Raw genomic sequence first — 21,161 nt, 5'->3', positions numbered from 1 at the left:
TCTAGCCCACATGGAGCACATCCACCCTTGTTAGCTCCATTTAAGGGGTTGAGAGTTCAAAGGATCCCTCCCACCACTTTCCCCGATCCACCCCCACCGTACACTTTTAACGGAATTGGATCCTTTCAATAAGGACAAATAGTTCACACCCTCATTCCACAGGGGGATTTTAAAAAGTAGTCAACTGCCTCTGGAATTCTTTCATTGACAGGCTTTGACATACAAAAAACAATTCTTCTGGTTTAAGTAATTAGATGCTGTAATATAAGAGGTATGTTTTTACGGCTGTCATTGGGATGTCTATTATAAAAATCTGAAGTAATTTAAATGCCCAGATACCTTAAACAGATGTCAGCAGCTGTCCGTTAGAGGACATATCCTACTCCCGATTTGACTGACAAGACAGGTGTAGCTCAGACAAAATTCTATCTGGTCTTTCTGTTCCAATAGATTCCATTGTTGACTGTTTACCAGGGTTTATTGGGCATAGCTGAGCCCATTCTGAATAATTGGCTGAGTTTCAAATGGTCCAGAATCTCTTATCACACAGAAACATTTTGGTTGATTGTTTTAAGAGGCTATTCAAAGATTAGCTGTCTTTGGTGTGCTGAGTGAAATTGTGGTTTGCTTAAAACAGATTGATCACTTGGGATTGAATGTTTTTTGAGTGGCTTTTTTGAAGGAAAGTATTTTTCCATTGGTGTGTTTGAATGAGATAAACAAGTTAGAAGTTTATTTTTTCTTAATATCCATTTCAAAAACATCCTGAGCTGCACCCATGATACTGTGTGAGTGGCTATGGAGGATATGGACGGACCTGGGGTATGAAGAGGGATGTGAGGGCATTGCGGTTATAAGGTGGCATGGAGAGGCATTGGAGAGCATGGGTGGTGTGAGGGAGAATTGGGAATATAAGGGGGCATGGAGTGGGAATGTGGATATGAGGGGGCATAAAGGGGGCATTGGGGATATAAGGGGACATTGGAATATAGAGAGAGCATTGGGGTGATGGGAAGGGTGAGGCCTTAAATGCCTTATATTCATAATTTAAATTGGGCTGATATCCCAGTAAATGGAGATGGGCATTCTATCCTGCTGGCCTAGCTACCCATCCGGTTCTGTTGCCACCCTAGATCTACCTTCGCAGGTGGTGGGGGAGAACTCCATTTCAACTCCCCCCACCCGCCTCCCTGGAATAAAAACATGGCGGTGATGGCTCTTTCAAAGAAGACCCGTCTGCCAAATCTAGACATTTCCCCAACTCAACCATCTTGCCTCCTCCACACAAATCTGGCCCAATTTCTTCAAATGAGATGTGAAGCCAAGGACCCGTGAAGGTGGGCGTAAAAGATCCCACGGCATTAATCAAAGAAGATCCAGGAAGTTTACCCAATGTCCTGGAAAAAGCATATCCCTCAGTAATCACCATCAAAACAGATTACTTCACCAGTTTTTAATTTTATTTGCAGTTTGTGGGAACTTGTAGTGTGAAATTTGATTTGCCTACAAAATAACAATGATTAACATTTCAAAGGTAATTAATTGCTTCTGACGTGTTATGGAATGTCATGAAACAAACGATATGTGGATGCTGGGCCTCTGCGATAAAAGCAGAAAATGCTGAAAATATTCAGGTCTGGCAGCATCTATGGAGAGAGAAACAGACTTAACTTTCAGGTCAATTTTCTTTTTTTGTTACAATAAAAATGTGAGATATTCCTTGTCTCATTATGGTAGCTTTGGGATCAAAACCAGGTTCAGCTGAAGATATAAACTTTCTGCCGGTTGATGTAGAATAATAAAATCACAGTATAGGAGGAGGCCATTTGATCTATCATGCCTGTGCTAGTTCTATGAAAGAACCAGCAACCAGTCCCCTATCACAGGTTCATATTTGACAAGGATGCATGGCTATCATGTAGCTGGGTGTCTTGGTAATATTTCATTGGCTTAAGCTATCTATTTGAATCTGCTGATGCCCAAGATCATCAAGTTAGGCATAGAAATATCATCTGTCTTTGAATACTGCAAATATTCAAATGAGTATGGCTCTGAGAAATATAATTTTTAATGAGTTAATCTTTAAAAGATTACGATTGGAATAACTGGTTAACGTTATCCCTGTCAACAGTCAGTCTAAAGCCCATGGAGTTTCTGAGCTAGTAAAGGCTCTGTGGGATTCTTTTGCCGCATAGAAAAATTGAGGGACAGCATCTCCAGTATAAACTTTATGATGAATGCAGTGTTTGATTGTTCTATGTTTGATTATGTGAGTCTGTATACTATTGATGCTCACTATGCTTGATGGGTTAAGTCTTGGTGTGAACGCAACAAAAAGTAAATAAAGTTGTCGAAAGAGCTGGATGCTAGAGCTGAAAAATGGTATAGACATTTCAAAGTATTTTGAATAAAAACACACATAGAAACTAATACCATTCTTGCACTGCTCTGGAATAGATAAAATATACAACCGTTATAGAACACTGGAAATAGGGCAGTTAGTAATTTCTACAAATATACTGTTGCACTGGGTACCGTTTATTTATCTGTTGAATTCAAATACATTTATTGGTTAAGCTATAGCTTAAATCACAACCTGATTGTGTATATTCTCCTTCCTATTAACAATGAAGGATCACATGGTGACGTGATAGATTCCAGTGAGTGGGAGGACAAAGACAATTTTTGTTTAGAACTTGGACTGGCTACATTTGCCAACTCATTGAATAGGTATAGGCACATAGGGTATAGGGCATAAGGTCCATGGCCGCAGTGATCCATTTATCCGTTTGAACATGTTCTGTCATCATTCAATCAGATGATGGTTGATCTGTGACTCCATTTCTGCCTTTGTCCCATATCCCTTAATACCTTAGAAATCTATCAATCTCAGATTTGATATTAACAACGGACCCAGAATCAACTATTTGTGGAAGAGAGTTCCAAACCTCTATCATCCATTATGTGTAGAAATATTTCCCAAATCCACCCCAGAAACACCGAGCACTAATTATTAGACTACGTCCCTAGTTTTGGATAGAGTTAATCTCTTCTCACCCTGTTTGATTCTGTTAATCTCTTGTGAAGTTTGATCAAATAATTGCCTATTCTTCTAAATTTCAGAGAACACAACCCCTTGTTTTTATGATAGCCCCTCATGGTGTAACCCTTTGAGTCCCGGTATCTGCTAATAAATATACACTGCATTCCCTCCAAGGCCATTATATCCTTCCAGACGTATTGTGCATTACTGAACATAGTACTCCAGGTGGAGTTTAACAAGAACTTTGTAATGATTCTCACCCTTGTGTTATAGTCCTCCAGCTATAAAGGGCTTTAGCCTTTTTGATTATTTTCTTTACCTGTTTCTGACATTGTAATGACACACAAAATAAAGACCACTAAACATTTTAGGACTTTCGCTTTTTGTAACGTTTCAATATTTAGAAAGCACTTCAGTCTATCCTGTACAGCAGATGATCTATCTCATATTTGTATTGGTTGAAATCCATTTGCCATAATTTTGCCCATATTATTGTGTCTAATTTAATGCTTCTATCTGCACTGCCCACAATGCCATCTATCTCTGTGCCATCAGCGAACTACGGCTTTCTGTACCATCAGGTTAATAAATAGTGTGAAGAGCTGATGCCCCAAACCAGATCCTTACGGAATACCGTTGGTTAAACTGTGCCAACTGGAAAACCTGCCAATTATCCTACCTTCTGTCGACTGCTGCTCAGCCAACTCTGACCCAGGCCAATAATTTGCTCCATGAGCTTCAACTAGAGCTAACCTTAGGAGGGACTTTTTCAATATTTTGAAGAGGTGACAGAAAATGAGTGCACTACTTTAATCAGCTCCTCAAGAAAATCAGGATCATCAGACATGACCTGCTCCTTTAGACATTCATATTGATTCATTTACAATTCATTCAACCCTGCGATCAAAATCATCTGGCCCTGGGGGTTTGTCCCTCTTTAGTGGAATTACCTTCTTTGCTACTGTCACAGATGCTTTGAAAGGTATTTCTTCAAAGTCGCCAGTGAACAATGTACTTGTGAATTGTGCTGGTTTAGCACAGTGGGCTAAGCTGCTGGCTTGTAATGTAGAACAAGGCCAGCAGCGCGGGTTCAATTCCCATACCGGCCTCCCCGAACAGGTGCTTGGAATGTGGCGTCGAGGGGCTTTTCAGTAACTTCATTGACGCCTACTTGTGACGATAAGCGATTATTATTATTATTATTATTATTATTATTTAGCCGTTGAGTGAAAGATTCAATTAAAATTAACCAAGCAGCAAAGCCTTTTTAAATCATGAAGAAAAGGTTTGTTTATTTTACACTACTGCTATTGAAGTTACTTAAGGAAAGATTCTGGGGACAATGCTCCAATATGGAGTCCAAGTGTTCGCGCCGTCGCGCGAACCGGGCCTGTGTATGGACGATTCTGGCCCCCACAGGGGCGCCACGCCAACACGCGCATCACATGCGCGGGGGACTTCTTTAGCACGCCGGCCCCGACCAACATAGCAACAGTGTTCAGGGGCAGGCCGCGCCATAAAGTAGGCCTGGGGAAGGGGAGAGGCCGGCCCGCCGATCGATGGGCCCCGATCGTGGGCCAGACCCCATCGGAGGCCCCCCCCCCCCTGGTGAAGGAGCCCCCCTCCCCCCCCCCACAGGCTGCCCCCCCGACCGTTCGCGCAGAGTTCCCGGCGGCAGCAACCAGGGGTGAACGGCGCCGGCGGGACTCTGTCATATCCGCTCGGCCGCTCGGCCCGTCCGGGCCAGAGAATCGGCAGCCCCGCCGATTCCAGTGGCCCACAGCCGGCGCCGCGCCAAACGCGGCAGCACAAATAGCACCGGTTCTCCGCACCTCAGAGAATCACGCGCCGGCGTTGTGGCGCGGTTGCGGCGATTCTCCGGCCTGGTGCGGGGCTCGGAGAATCCCCCCCCCTTGTCACTAACACATACTTAATCGAAAATTAGTTACCAATGAAGGACTGATGAGGAAAAATGAAAAGTAATTCGAGCTTAGTCCATATTCAATGAAGACCTAATATGTTTTGAAGTTGAGGTATTACATTATCTGAAATAAAGGGCGAAATTCTCCCCAAACGGCGCGATGTCCGCCGACTGGCGCCCAAAACGGCACCAATCAGACGGGCATCGCGCCGCCCCAAAGGTGCGGAATGCTCCGCATCTTTGGGGGCCGAGCCCCAACATTGAGGGGCTAGGCCGACGCCAGAGGGATTTCCGCCCCGCCAGCTGGCGGAAACGGCCTTTGTTGCCCCGCCAGCTGGCGCGGAAATGACATGTCGGGGCGGCGCATGCGCGGGAGCGTCAGCGGCCGCTGAGTTTCCCGCGAATGTGCAGTGAGGAGAGTCACTTCCGCCTACGCCATGGTGGAGACCGTTGCGGAGGCGGAAGGGAAAGAGTGCCCCCACGGCACAGGCCCGCCCGCGGATTGGTGGGCCCCGATCGCGGGCCAGGCCACCGTGGGGGCACCCCCCGGTGTCAGATCGCCCGCGCCCCCCCCAGGACCCCGGAGCCCGCCCACGCCGCCTTGTCCCGCCGGTAAATAGGTACTTTAATTTACGCCGGCGGGACAGGCAATTTATCGGCGGGACTTTGGCCCATCCGGGCCGGAGAATCGAGCGGGGGGGCCCGCCAGCCGGCGCGGCCCAATTCCCACCCCCGCCGAATATCCGGTACCGGAGACTTCGGCAACCAGCGGGGGCGGGATTCACGGCGGCCAACGACCATTCTCCGACCCGCTGGGGGGTCGGAGAATGACACCCAAGGTTTTGAAGTTGTAGACTTGCCTCTGCAGCTGCGATGGCTTCTACTATCGAATTGTCAGAGGTTGCTTTGACGGGTGAGTTTAGTAAGTAGAATCAGGGTTTACGGGGAGGAGAAACGGTTCCTTTCTCCTCGTTCTTTCTGGCGCTTTCAAACTACCTATTTACAGCAGAAGCCCTGACTGTTTCTAAATACCTTTTTCTGTCTTTCCCTGGGATAAAGCCATTTCTAGATGGTACTCCAGATCTGCCAACGTCCGGCCCTTTTCAATGCTTTTTGCAGGTAAGGCAGGGTGACCATTACCACGTGACCCTTACAATAATGCTGAGTCACTTTCCATACAAGGCAAGTGTCAATTCCATTATAGTTATCTGAACTCTTCTTACCCCCTGCCGTGATCAAAGGGATCATGGTTATACACATTTTACAGTGACTTATTGATTAGTGTCTTTGTGTTAGGAGGAAAATCCACCAAGTCAATGACTTGTTTACTCTTTTGGAGCATTGTATTTAATTCTAAATATACATCTCAGGAATGCATCCTTGTCTCCTCGAGAGGTAAGAGAAAGATGATTGAAGTGCACAATTCTGTCTGGTAGCCTGGAGCCATTTTGAGAACAGTCTTTAAACTCAATCCAATTTTTAAAAAATATTTAGCCTTCAGAATCTTTTTCCCCAAAATTTGTAACTGTGCACCATAAGATTTGCTTGAACTAATTTTGGTTATTGATGTTTTGCATACCCTCTTTTTCCACTTGTAAATACTGATGGAAAATTATTATTTAACACAGCTGCCATTCCCTTATTTTCATTTCTAAAATTGCCGTTATTATTTTTTAACCTGCTCTCTTTCCTAATTTTCTTAAATTGTAAATGTTTATTGTGTTGATTTTGATAGTTCTTCGAAGTAAATTTCGTACCCCATTTTGTAGCTGTTACTATTTAACTTGTCACCTTTGGTTTTCCTTTGTATTTCTCCCAGTTGTTAGGATCTGTGCTATTTGTTTCATTCTTGTTTATTTTCCTTTAATTTTTTGTTGTTCCTTACTTTTTTAGTCATCCATCCTTTCTTCTGTCAAGTAGATCTCTTACATCTTTGGTATATAAACTGATTTTAGGTCAGAAATTCCTTTATAAACACCTCCCACGTATCATAGAAATGTAGGAATTAGGAGCAGAAGTAGGAAATACAGCCCCTTGAGCTTGCTCCGCAATTCAATCAGATCATGGATGATCTACTCCGGGTCTCAAATCCATCTCCTTACTTGTCCTGTATCCCTTTAATCCATTTCTAAAATCAGAAATATATCTATCTCCTTCTTGAAACCATTGAAACCACAATGGGGCAGCGAGTTCCACAAATTCACCACCTTCTGCGAGAAGTAGTTCCTACTCATCTCAGTTCTAAATACTCTGCTTTTCAACCTATATCTGTGATCTCTTGTCCTATATTGCCCCACAAGGGGGAGCATTTGGTCTACATTTACTTTATATATCTTGATCAGAGCCCCTCTCATCCTTCTAAACTTCAGCAGATATAAGGCCAAACTGTTTAATCTCTCATCCCCGGAATCAATCTGGTGAATCTCCTCTGAACTGCTTCCAATGCCACCACATCCTTCCTCAAATAAGGAGACCAAAACTGGACATAATACTCCAGATGTGGCCTCACCCACACCCTTTACAATTGCAACACTTCTCTACTTTTATACTCCAGTCTTTTTGCAATAAACACTAACATTCCATTTGCCTTTTTAATTACATGCTGTACCTGCATCCTGGCTTTCTGCGATTCATGATCAAAGACCCTTTCCCCAGACACAATTTGAATCTGCTTTTCAGTTAAATAATCATTTGCCTTTTTATTTTTTCAGCCAAAATGGATAACCTCACATTTATCCACATTAAACTCCATCTGCCACATTTTGGCCCAATCTCCTAGTCTATCTATAGCCATGTGCAAAATCTTTATCTCCTCTTCACTGCCTGATTTCCCACCTATTTTGATATCATCCGCAAATGTTGCTATGTTACACTCTGACCCTGCTTATAAATCATTTATATAGATTGTAAATAGTTGAGGTCTGAGGACTGACCCCTCTGGCACCCCATTACTTACAGTTAGCCAGCCACAAAAGGACCCATTTATCCCAACGCTCTGCTTTCTGTCAGTTAGACAATCCTTAATCCAATCTAATACTCGACCCCCAATCCCCTGCGATCTCACCTTCTGGATCAGTGGCACCTTGTCAAATGTTTTCTGGAAGTCTAGATATACCACATCCACATGTTCTCCATTATCCATCTTGTTAGTTACATCCTCAAAGAACTCAGGTAAGTTTATTAAGCATGATTTACCCTTCATAAAACCATGCTGACAATGGTTGATTGAGCTTGGTCTTTCCAAGTGTTCAGTCATCTTTTCCTTCATGATTGTTTCCAGCAACTTCTCCACCACAGAGGTCAAGCTAACTGGTCTATAGTTTCCGACTTTTTGCCTCTCTCCCTTTTTTGAATAGGTGCATCACATTAGCATGTTTCTAAACCATCGGTACTCTTCCAGAATCCAGGGAATTCTGAAATATCATAACCAATGCATCCGCTTTCTCCACTGCCACCTCCCTTCATACCCGTGGGTGTAGGCCATCAGGTCCTGGAGATCTATCTGCCTTTAATCCCATTAATTTATTCAATATCATCTCTCTAGTGATGGTTATTACAGCAAGTTCCTCTGCAGTTTTGGGAAAATTTTGATTATCCTCTATCGTGAAGACGGATAAAATATTGGCTCAGTACCTCCGCCATCTCTGTGTTCCTTATTATTAGCTTACCAGTATTGTCCTCCAAAGGACCAACTCATTAGCTATTCTTGGCGTTTTTATATACTTATAGAAGCCTTGGTATCAGTCTTTATGTTTTCCGCTAGTTTCCTTTCATAGTTCAGCTTAGCTCCTTTTATTTTATTTTTAGTAGCCTTTTGCTGAACCTTAAAGTTCTCCCAATCCTCCGCCTTGCCACTAGCTTTTGCAGTATGGTATACCTTAGTTTTTGCATTTATACCTTCCTTGACTTCCTTGTTTAGCCATGGAACGTTTTTCTCCCTTTTGTAATTCATCTTCCTCTCAGGAATATACTTTAATTGAGAGGTATTTATCTCCTTGAAAATCCACCAATGCTCCTCAACTGTCCTACCCTCAATTATTTGTACCTGGTGTACTTGGGTCAACTCTTTCCTCAGGCCTGTATAATTATCTCTGTCCAATGCTAAATCTCTAGTATGGCACTTTGTCTTCCCTTGCTCAATCTGAATTTGAAATTCCAGCATGCTGTGATCACTCCTCCCAAGGGGATCCTCAACAACAAGACTATTTATCAACCCTTCTTCATTACATAATACTAAAATAGTCTGCCCGCAGTTTGGCTCCATTGCATATTGCTCTAAGAAACAGTCCCTCATGCACTCTACAATCCCCCATACACTCCCTCCAGGCTACCCTTGCCAATTTGATTAATCCAGTCAATATACATGTCTACTCCACCCCATTGAATGTCTTGTTGCCATGCCTCCATAGTACCTGTAAGTTGAAATTGCACCTGCAATCATTCAATTCATTGTAATAATAACCTTTATTAGTGTCATAAGTAGACTTGCATTTACACTGCAATGAAGTTACTGTGAAAATCCCTTAGTCGTCACACTCCGGTGCCTGTTCAGGTACACTGAGGGAGAATTCAGAATGTCCAATTCACCTAACAGCACGTCTTTCGGGACTTGTGGGAGGAAACCGGAGCACCCGGAGGAAACCCATGCAGACACAGGGAGAACGTGCAGACCCCGCACAGACAGTGACCCAAGCCGGGAATCAAACCTGGGACCCTGGCTATGTGAAGCAACAGTGCTAACCACTGTGCTACCATGCCGCGCCATATTCTGTGTGTTTACTTGGGCCACACACCCTAACCTGTCCTATTCGGATATTGTTGTTTTTTCCAACATTTCTTATTGCTTGGTTCTAATTTAACTACTTTGCGTCTTTTTTCTTTTCATTTACTTGTGGCAAAAGCAGAATTTAAGATTACTGCACTCTCTTTTTCAAATACTTTTTGAGCTATTGTTTCTATTACCTTTCCCACCTGGCCCCTCTCTTCACTCTTACAGGTTTAAAATCGGTGACCCTATTTACCTTTGACGAGGACTGTGATCCCAGCTGACTTCAGGTGGCGCCTGTCCCAATTTTATACGTCCTTCCTGGCCCAGTACCGGTGTGTATCTCATGAAAGGAAATCCCTCTTTTCCACTCCAATCTTTCACTTGTGTGCTTGACTTTTTTATATGCTTAGCCCTTTGCCAATTTGTAAGGGACCCGGTTAAGAACCCAGAGATTATAATGCCTGTGATCCCGCATTTTAATTTAGCTCCTAGTTCTTGTTATCTCTCATATCCGCTTTGGACTTACGGGGTGGGAATGATTATCTTCCCTGTCGTTCTCACGTAGTGCAAGCTCCACCGCTGAGGGGCGGGGGAACTCCATTCAGCTATGTATAAAAGGCTAGTAAGGCACGGACTGAGGAGAGACCCAAGTGGGAGTTGTATATAACTTAACTGTAAATAAACTAAAGTTGTTTAATCTTTCTCAGTGTGAACTTTCTGTGTCCTTACTAAAGTAAGACATTTGGAGATAGAACCTCTTGCTTACCCTTCCCTATGTTGTCCATTCCAACATCGCAAACAATAGCCGAACCCTCCCCTTCCATCTCTGATATCCTGTTTGACATCAGGAAGACAACAAGATGTGTCGATCTCTCAATCCTGCTTATAAAGGATGTTTTCCTTCCCTCTAATTATCTGCAATAAGGAGATAATCTCCGACTTATGGGAATGGGGGTTGGCCAGAACCCAAGAACATATACATTATGTATATATAGCGCACTTAACCAGATTTTGGGACTCCGACCAATTTTGTTACATTTTAAACAATTGCTCATGCTTAATATTAATCACTGGCTAAAGCTATATTCTTGAAAATGTAATTATAAATTGAATTGTAATGTGTGGCTATTGATGTAATGGTTGTGTTATTGAACTTTCATCCTTGAATATTAGAACTAAAGAGACATAGGCACAGCCAGTTGGCATTAGCTATAGTTCCTGGCTCCAATACCATTATATCATTGTTTGCTGTTGAATATTCACTTTATGGAATCCCGATCACGGATTTACTGTTTAGACCAAGGGCGCAATCTACAGGTGGTGACCGCCAAAACCGGGTTGCAGCGGCAGGTAGATCCTGGGAGTGGCCCCTGGGATTCTCAATGGCAGTTGCGCTTCGTGTGATCTAACCAGATCTGGGCCGGGACCCAGTCTTGCATGGTTAAGTGAGTTTAAGAATCCACTTAGCCGTGTTCATGCTGGATCTAATGGCCACCAGTTCTATTGGCCTCACTGAGAAGACCCCAGCCAGGTACTGTTCCCCACAAACTGGTATCTAGGGGTCCACCAGGCAATTGGAGGCCCTGGGCGGTCAGCCTCTAAGCAGGGTGTCTTCCTGGCACTGCTGGACACGTAGGCACTTCTAGTCTGGCACTACCAGGGTGTCCAGGTGGCACTGTTAGGGTACCAGGGTGACAACTTGCCTCCGCCGGTATCGGGCTCATTGAGCTGGGGTGCAGGGTCTTTGATGACCCCCTTATAGGTGAGCTGGGGCATTGGGGGAGTCTGGGGTGTTGTGTCGGGGGGGGGGGTCAAGAGATCAGGATGCCATTTTTAAATGGCGTCCCGATCTCTTCCTGCACTGAGGAGTTCTGCTCGCTTGAGCTCCTCAGAGCAGGAAACAATCCTGAGTGCGGCCTCGGGGCATTCTCTGCCGGGGAACTAAAAATAAATGAAGTGCCGTTAGATAGCAGAGGCACCAGGAACAACCCCGCCAATCCCGCCCAGAACGGATTGTATTTTATTTAGTTAGCATTCAAAGTCCCATCCTTGACCCAATGGTAGAACTCTCTTATGAATCAGAAGATGAGCCAGAATGTATTCAAACGCAAACCCAGAGATTTAAGGTCAGAGTCTAGGCATCTCAGCATAGGGCTGAAGAAGTGCTGTACCGTCAGAGGTGCTGTCGTTCAGAGGAAATGTTAAATCGAGTTCCTGTTTTCTTTAAAAAAAAAAAAAAATTTAGAGTATCCAATTCTTTTTTTTCCAATTAAGGGGCAATTTAGCATGGCCAATTCACCTACCCTGCACAACTTTGGGTTGTAGGGGGTGAGACCCATGCAGACACAGGGAGAATGTGCAAACTCCACATGGACAGTAACCCGGTCCCAGTCCTGGGCACTGTGAAGCAGCAGTGCTAACCACTGCGCCACCGTGCTGGCTCTGTTTTCTGTTTCAGATGGATGTACCAGATATTATTTTAAGAAGAATGGGAGGCGTTCTAATAATCTGCTCAACATTTAATTTCTCAAACTCTACTAAAATATTGTCTGCTCACTTATCACATTGTTACTTTATGGCACCTTGTGTGCATATTCCTGCATTTTTCTGTATTACAATCGTAATTACAATTTGTGACATATGGACACTATGGAGGCCCCATGTCGAGTGATAGAGAACAGAAGGTTATTTGGCCCATAAAAGTACAAATTCTTGATGTGGTGGGATGGATTTCAAGAATGGATGAGCTCTGATGAACAAAATGGTTTCTGTATCTGTAACACTGTGATTCTGCGTGCTTTCTGTGCCCTGAGCCAGCCTCTTAAAACCACAACCGGATCTTTGATTCTTTGAGTTGGTGGCAGAGTGAGTGATCTGAGGCTGTTTGCCAGCGATACAATGTGGAACCCCTGTTTGCCTTCTTTTTCTTCAAAGTCTGTTGGCCACCCTTGCTGATATTGGCCCTTGCCGATCTCAGAGAAAATCTCATCCCATTGGCTTCCATCCATTCTCTATTTTGTGGGATGTTTTACAGTCTGTTTGGCTCTTTTTACTCATTGTTTCTGATTCACTCCTTCTTTGTTTCCCTCACCTTCCTCCCTCTCTCATATGATACCAGTGTATTAGGTTCTTGTCTGAGTGACTTTACTGATACTATCAATAGCCCTCTTACTTTAACACCTTACAATATAATAAGAATCTTTGTTAATGTCACACGTATTTTCATTTCATTTTCAAGTAGGCTTACATTAACACTGCAATGAAGTTACTGTGAAAAGCCCCTAGTCGCCACATTCCGGCGCGCCTGTTCTGGTACACTGAGGGAGAATTCAGAATGTCCAATTTACTTAACAAGCACGTCTTTCAGGACTTGTGGGAGGAACCAGAGCACCTAGAGGAAACCCACGCAGACACAGGGAGAACGTGCAGATCCCACACAGTATGGTAGAGGTGTCATGCATGGTGATTTAATTTATTATTTTTCCTTGAGGTAAAGTTTCAAAATGTGCCATTAATCAATTTTGAAGGGAGCAAGAATGTCATCTGTCTCTATTTCTCTCACTCTTTCTATCTCTGGCACTCTCTCTCTTGTTCTCTCTCCCATTAAATTCTTTCTCCTCGCCCAGACTCACATTTTCCTCCTCTTCCATCACTTTCAAGTTTATGCTTCAGCCAGTCTCTAATTTCAGCCATATAGAGGTGTAACTACCTCAAGTGTGACCATCTGAAGTGCAACACTTTCAGGGTCCCAACATTGTGCATTTCAATTATTTCTAAATAAAGCTTTTAATGCTTGTTACGAACACTGGACTCTGCAAGATGTTGGACAGAAATCTCCAGCCGTTGGAATTTTCTGTTCCCGCTGGCAGCTTACCCCACGAATGGGTTTCCCATAGGTGTATTGAGAGATCGGAGCAGAGGCTGGAGGTGCAGGTTCTGGAGCTCCAGAAGGTGGGGAGGCAGTGGGAGAGCAAGAGGACCGGCTGACTCATGGGAAGCAGAGATGGTGTTCAGGGCGGAGAGCCAGAGGAGATGGCGGGAGAAGGTGGAAGACCTGGAGGATCATTACAAGAGACCAAATCTCTGGATTGTAGGGCTGCCTGAAGGGATGGAGGGAACACAGGCCACAGAGTATGTGGCAAATATGTTTGAGAAGTTGGGGGTCCTTGACCACCCCCCCGAGGTGGATCGAGCGCACAGGGCGTTGAGGAGGAGACTGAAGGTGGGGAGCCACCGAGGATGATGGTGGTGCGGCTGCATCGCTTTCTCGACAAGGAGAAGATTCTGAGGTGGACGAAGGAAACGAGAAAGTGCACCTGGGAAGGAAACGAGCTGGTGATCTACCAGGACCTGGGTGCGGAGTTGGTCAAGCAGTGGGCCGGGTTCAATCGGATCAAGGCGGCCCTCTACAGGGAAGCGGTGACGTTTGTGCTGTTGTACCCTGTTCATCTGTTCATCACGCACCAGAATCGAGAGTTTTATTTTGATGTGCCGGAGGAGGCGAGTCAATTTATGAGAGACCATTGACTGGGGGACTTGTGAGGACATTGAACTTTGGAAATGCCAATGTGGGGAATGTGGGTGTGTATGCTGGGAGATTGTTGTAGTTACTGTGTTTGGGTGCAGAGTGGGTAAGTGTGTTTTACTGTTCTTGGGGTATTGAGGGTGAAAGGTGGCTGGGGGAAGGGGGGGGGGGAGTGTCGGTCTTGAGTGGGGGCCACCATGCCAGCTGGTTGGCTAGTTAATGGGAATGAAGTATGGGGGTCGATCTGTGGGGGAGTGGGTGGTTGGGTTTGCTTTTTCGTTGTTCATGGGGGGGAAAGGAGAGGGGTTGGCAGAGGGGGAGATGTTGATGTGGGTGGTGATGGTGTGGCACAGTTGGTTGAGGGGAGATGGCGGCAGACATCTTGAGGAGGGCCCGAGGGGGAGTGAGGCGTGAACCTGGGGGAACTGGTTAAGGAAGGGCTATGGCTGATCTGTGAGGGGGGGTTGTGAGCCCCTTGACCCAGTTGATTACGTGGAATGTTTGGGATTTGAATGGCCCGGTTAAAATGTGTGGCCCAGTTAAAATGCGTTTTCGCGCATTTAATGGGTTTGAAGGTGGACGTGGTGTTTCTTCAGGAGTCAAACCTGAAGCTGGGGGCCAGATGAGGGAAGGGTTGCATGGGGCAAGTGTTTCATTTGGGATTGGATATGAAGATGATTGGGGTGCCGTTTCTGATCAACAAGAGGTTGACTTTGAGGTGGGAAGTATTGTAAGTGACTTGGGGGGTAGGTTTGTGATGGTGAGTGGGAAGCTGGAGGGGACGCAGGTGGTGCTAGTGAGTGCCCCAAATTGGGACGATGTGAATCTTCTGAGGCTGGTTTTAGAAAAGATTCCGAACCTGGACACGCACCGGATGATTATGTGGGTGGGATTTTAATATGCTGCTAGATCCGAGGTTGCACCGGTCGTATCCTAGGTTCTTGAAGGTTTCGGTAATGGCACAGGAGCTGCAAGGGTTTATGGATGAGGGGGTTTGTGAAAGGGTGAGGGTGGCCACCCAAAATTATGTGGAGCAAAATAAGCTTGGAGAGGTTTTGGCCTCTACGTTGTGGGACGCTCTGAAGGCGGTCGTGGGGGGAGGATTCATATCGATTAGGGCACACAGCAAGACGGTGGAGTGGGCTGAGAGGTTGAGGTTGATGGAGGACATTCTGAGGGTGGTGTCTGAGGAGGCGTGACTAAAGCAAGGCAGAGGCTCCAGATGGAGTTTGGGGTGGTGTCGACGAGAACGGCGTCATGGCAATTGTGTAGAGCCAGCGGGGCGGCATATGATCATGGTGATAAACCTATCAGGATGCTTACGCACCAGTTGAAGAAGCAGATGGCGGTGAGATGGCGGTGCACAATCCACCTCAGGGGCCTTCTCACAGACCCCCTCATCCACCAACATCTTTGAAATGAAAGCTGTCGCACTTGTTCCCTCCACCCCATCTGGCAGGCCTACAGTGAGTAGATTTGGCTGCCTGGACCCATTCTCCTGGTCGTTCACCATTGTTTTCAGGTCCTTGCAGGCCGCACCCAGCATCACCAACTCTGCCTCAAACTCCACAATCCGATCAGTCTGATCCGTGACTGCCCCTTCCACCTCTTGGATCATCGTGCCTTGCAACTCCAGGCGCTTCTCCAACCCCTCCATGGCACCGCAAAGAGGGGCAACCGCTCCCTCAATCCCCCTTGACCATTCCTCCTGCATCTCTAGCTGATGCTGCTAAAGTTCTCCTTTAATCATCCCCATGAATTGCTCCACTGGCAATGGGGTGGAAGACATTGTCGTCCCCGCCTTTGCTATGCTTTTTGCAACTTCGCCTCCCGCCTCCTACATGATCGCCTGATTTTACTTCTGTCAGGTGCAGTAACCCGCCGACTTTCCAACTCCGAGGAGAATTCACTCCCCACCACTTATTCTACAAATCTTCCGAACAAAGAGCCAATTTATCGGGCAGAAAGGGCCAAAACCGAAACCCTCAAGCAGGACCTACCCTCTGTGCGACTGATCAGCACTTGGCTGCCACTGGAAGTCAGGCGGAATTAATGGACAGGCCTCTGGGTTACAATCTGGTGAGCACCACACAGTTACTGATGCACATCAGGTGGAGGCAGGAACATCCAAGGGAGACAGTGGTCGGAGATCTGCTGGATCCCAGGACACAGCTGTGTCCCAGTCAGATGCCAAGCTTCTAGCCATGGTTGTCCCATAGCTGATGCAGATGATACGGCACAGCCGTGACATTCAGGAAGGGATTGTCAGGTACATTCCAGCGACTGCATAGCCGATTGGAAGAGTCCCAAAGGCTTCGGTCACAGGAGATGTTGCCAACCATGCGTGGCACCGAGGCCTACACTACTCGGGTGGTGACCGCACTGGAAAACATGGAGAACGATGTCCCCGTTTTGAGTGGTGGTGTCCAAGGCGTGGCTCAGTCTGTGATGACCATGGCTGAGGGCCTCGGCATCATGTCCTAGTCATTGAGGGCCTGTCTCAGATGCAGGTAGATATTGCTGAGGCACTGCAAAGCATGGCCCAGTCACTGAGTGACGTGTCCCAGACACAGGTGGACAATCGCTGGTTGCAGACAATGGGGAGCTGCCAGAACAACCAGAGCCAGATGACTTCGAGGCCTCTGGAGCTCACTCCAGCTGCTACTCCATCCCATGGAGTCCCCCAGGGCCCAATGGGTATCATCAGGGAGGAGGAAACACGAGGTCAACCCGGGGCCTTCCACCAAGGAGACAATGGCGCTCTCCAGTTCTTCCGAATCTTCCCCTGCTGACTCCGGCGCATCTCAAGGGCAGCGGACAGAACAGGCTGGTGTGATGGGCAGGGAGTGATTGGGGGGAGAGGAGTAGATTGGAGGGGGAGAGGGTGGTGTGATGGGGAGGGTAGGATGGGGATTGTAGGTGAGGGGGGAAGGAAGAAAATGGATGGGGGGGATTGGGGTAAGGAGGGAAATGTGGGGGGGATGCGGCGAATGAGTTAATGGGGAGACCGGGTTGAGCTGAGGAACGCCACCTTCTCTTATGTGAATTTGATGAGGTTGTGGTCCTCCAGGTGTGTCAGACCCTTGCCGTTGCCTGTCCTCCATCTTCTGGTTCCTCCTGCGGCTCCTCCCACACAGCCCAATCTCACCAGAACCAAATCCTGGTGACCACATATTCCACTGTCGCTCAAGGTGCAGTTGAACATCCTTGACCTACAATATGTTTAACCAGCAGTGATGTGCCAGTTACATGCAACACTCATCACACCAACAAAAAACGTCAGCAATCTGCGAAAGCATTTCTTCAACGGTATCATCAGGTGGCCCATTTGGAACAATGTCACGCACCAGGTCCCGCAGCATCTTCTCGCTTCAAACCGGATTACCGTCTGGATTCATATGTATCCCTGAGTCCAGTGTTCCGGGACCCAGATATCTTGGAAAGAATTGTCCTTCTTTCTGGCTACAGAAAGGGAACGAAACAGCAACAGTATCTTCCAGGCATCTGCAGTCAAAAGCGGAGGCCAGCAGCAAACACAACCTGCAGCTGGGAAGTGCTCTCACAACTAACAAGGCTAATATGTCATTTTGCAATAGCCTTCAGCTGTGAAGCTAGAGGCTGCTCACAGTCAAAGGGTGTGATTGACTTTCAGCATTGAAGCTACAGAAAAGCTCTGGGACTGACGGGCTGCAGCTTGCTCCTGTTATGGGTCTCCACAATATTTAAAGATGGCTTGAAGGCCTCACAGACACAAAGCCCTCACCCCTTCCACTGCCCCTGGCCCAGGGACGACTCTTGACCTGGAATGCTTCAGCTCCCTGATCAAGCCCAACCCTCCTGAGGGTTTCCCCCACACCTCTCCCCCGCCCCCCTCCCCCTGAGCACTGGGGCAGCAACTCCGGTGCCCTTGAGCTGCAGGCCGGAAAATGGAAATGGCTACTCACCTCCTCACTTCCCCTCAGCAGATATTGCACCAGCTTCACGTTTTTGAAAAGTACTGAATGACACCCGCGTGATTTCTCGCTGGCAAGTCTGGTAATTCCCGGGAGGCTGCTGCATTTGACATCAATCTCGCTAATGATATTGAAATGAATCCAAATGAGGGTTAATAATATTTTGGCCACCTTTGGGAGAGATTCGGAACTCGTCATTGGGTGCGGGCCGGGTGAATTGTAAACTGGTTCGCGTCTGGTGCGAATCTCGAATTTGGCCTTGCCCACTATTGGGCATGCTGGGAGCAACTCGGTGGTTGGATCGGCCAAACAGCTTGGGCGAAATTCTCCCCAAATGGCGCGATGTCCGCCGACTGGCGCCCAAAACGGCGACAATCAGACGGGCATCGCGCCGCCCCAAAGGTGCGGAATGCTCCGCATCTTTGGGGGCCGAGCCCCAACATTGAGGGGCTAGGCCGACGCCGGAGGGATTTCCGCCCCGCCAGCTGGCGGAAACGGCTTTTGTTGCCCCGCCAGCTGGCGCGGAAATGACATATCGGGGCGACGCATGCGCGGGAGCGTCAGCGGCCGCTGACAGTTTCCCGCGCATGCGCAGTGGAGGGAGTCTCTTCCGCCTCCGCCATGGTGGAGACCGCGGCGGAGGCGGAAGGGAAAGAGTGCCCCCACGGCACAGGCCCGCCCACGGATCGGTGGGCCCCGATCGCGGGCCAGGCCACCGTGGGGGCACCCCCCGGGGCCAGATCGCCCCGCGCCCCCCCCAGGACCCCGGAGCCCGCCTTGTCCCGCCGTTCAAAAGGTAGTTTAATCCGTGTCGGCGGGACAGTCAATTTATCGGCGGGACTTCGGCCCATTCGGGCCGGAGAATCCAGCGGGGGGGGCCCGCCAACTGGCGCGGCCCGATTCCCGCCCCCGCCGAATATCCTGTACCGGAGACTTCGGCAACCAGCGGGGGCGGGATTCACGGCAGCCCCCGGCGATTCTCCAACCCGGCGGGGGGTCGGAGAATGACGCCCCTTATCCTTCAGTTATTCCCATTGCTCTTTGGGAAAATCAATTTCTTTTGAAAAGCTGTCAGTCTCTGGGGATCATCGATTGATGATATTTTCTTAATTTTCTTCAAATGCCAGGAGACTGGGACATTCCAATTTAATGAGATGGAAGTACATTCATTTGATATATCCCTTTTAGAGTGAGGGATATCATATATTTATATTTTCAGAGAGAATAATGATGCACTTGTGCCTTTCAAACGCGTTTACGATTTCTGAGCAGCAACTTGACTCGTTAACTGTTTTCAACAATGACTTTTAAACTTATTTTTGATTTGTTGTAGCTGGTTCGCAGTCCATCCTGTTAGCATGAACAATACCAACCACCTGGTTAGCAGTGACAACATGGGATATGCATCTTACCTGTTTGAACAGGAAAAGAACACAGGATTCTTACCTGGACAGGTGAGTACTACTGACGGGGTCAACATTCTGTGGTGTTACTTGAGGGAAACGTTATGTTTGAAACTCTATTATGAACTTAATGCAACAGTTAGAGACAATGGATGAGATTTTCCCACCCAAATAGCCGCAAAGGCCGGTATCGGGCAGGAAAAGCTGCGTGGAAAGCATCAACATCAATGGCAGCTTTCTTCGCCTTATAATAATAATCTTTATTGTCACAAGTCGGCTTACATTAACACTGCAATGAAAAGTCCCTAGTCGCCACATTCCAGCACCTATTCGGGTACACAGAGGGAGAATTCAGAATGTCCAATTCACCTAATAAGCACGTCTTTCTGGACTTGTGGGAGGAAACCGGCGCACCCGGAAGAAACCCATGCAGACATGAGGAGAACGTGCAGACTCCGCACAGACAGTGACCCAAGATGGGAATCGAACCCAGATCCCTGGCGCTGTGAAGCAACATTGGTAACCACCGTGCTACTGTGGGTTTAGAAACAAAACATCAAGGGACGGGTCCCGTGAAGTTTCGCTGGCGGCTTGGCCTCTGTTTTGCCCGCCCCACCAGCAACTTAGAAACACGAAGATCGGGACGCCCAACACACAGACTGGCCCAGCATACAGCACCCAAAACCAGTTAACTCTGGAGCCTGCCCGGTAATATATGGGCAGACACCGGTACTGCCCAGGCACTAGCCAGGCACTACCCGGGCACAACCTGGGCATTGCCCAGGCATTACCCGAGTAGTGCCCTGGTATGCCTCGACAGTGCCAGAGTACTATCTGGGCAACATCTGGGCATGCACAGTGGCACAGTAATTAGTATTGCTGCATTGCTGCCTCACAACGCAAATGCCCCAGGTTCAATTCTGGCCTTGGATGACTGTGTGGAGTTTGCACTCTCTCCCCTTGTCTACGTGGGTTTCTTCTAAGTGCTCTGTTTCCTTCCACAGTCCAAAGGTGTGCAGGTTAGGTGGATTGGCCGCGCTAAATTGCCCTTGGTGTCCAGAGGTGTGCAGGTTAGATGGGGTTATGGGGATAGGGCGGGGCAGTGGGACTAAGGTGCTCTTTCAGAGGGTCGGTGCAGGCTTGATGGACTGAATGACCTCCTTCTGCACTGTAGGGATTCTATGGTTAGAATCGTAGAATCACAGAATCCTTACAGTGCAGAAGGAGGCTAATCGGTCCATCGAGTCTGCACTGACCCTTCGAAAGACCACCCTATGTAGGCCCAATCTCCCATCCGATTCCTGCAACTCCAGCCTAAGGGACAATTTAGCATGGCCAATCCATCTCACCTACGTATCCTTGGACTGTGCGAGGAAACCGGAGCACACGGAGGAAACCGACCAAGACCCTCTCCCCCGCTTCGGTCCACTGGGAGTTCTGCTTGCCAGATGCTTGCCTTCGGGGACCAGTCAGGCTTTGCGCCATTCTGCCCTCACGCTGCTTTGGATGGATGTTTTGACAAGGGGGTGGGGGCAGATAGGGGGTGAT

General features: G+C 47.4%; 1 protein-coding gene across 1 annotated transcript in view; it reads left to right on the top strand.

Annotated features, from left to right (window-relative positions):
- Positions 1–21,161, top strand: part of asah2 (N-acylsphingosine amidohydrolase 2) — a 203,646-nt gene that overhangs the window by 66,253 nt on the left and 116,232 nt on the right. The window contains exon 8 of the mRNA XM_072478944.1: positions 19,544–19,664. Within this exon, the coding sequence (XP_072335045.1) occupies positions 19,544–19,664 (121 nt within the window). The remainder of the gene's footprint in view (positions 1–19,543; positions 19,665–21,161) is intronic.

The sequence above is a fragment of the Scyliorhinus torazame genome, chromosome 16, assembly GCF_047496885.1.
Source record: "Scyliorhinus torazame isolate Kashiwa2021f chromosome 16, sScyTor2.1, whole genome shotgun sequence".
Lineage (NCBI taxonomy): Eukaryota > Metazoa > Chordata > Chondrichthyes > Carcharhiniformes > Scyliorhinidae > Scyliorhinus > Scyliorhinus torazame.
This window is presented reverse-complemented; position numbering and strand designations above follow the sequence as displayed.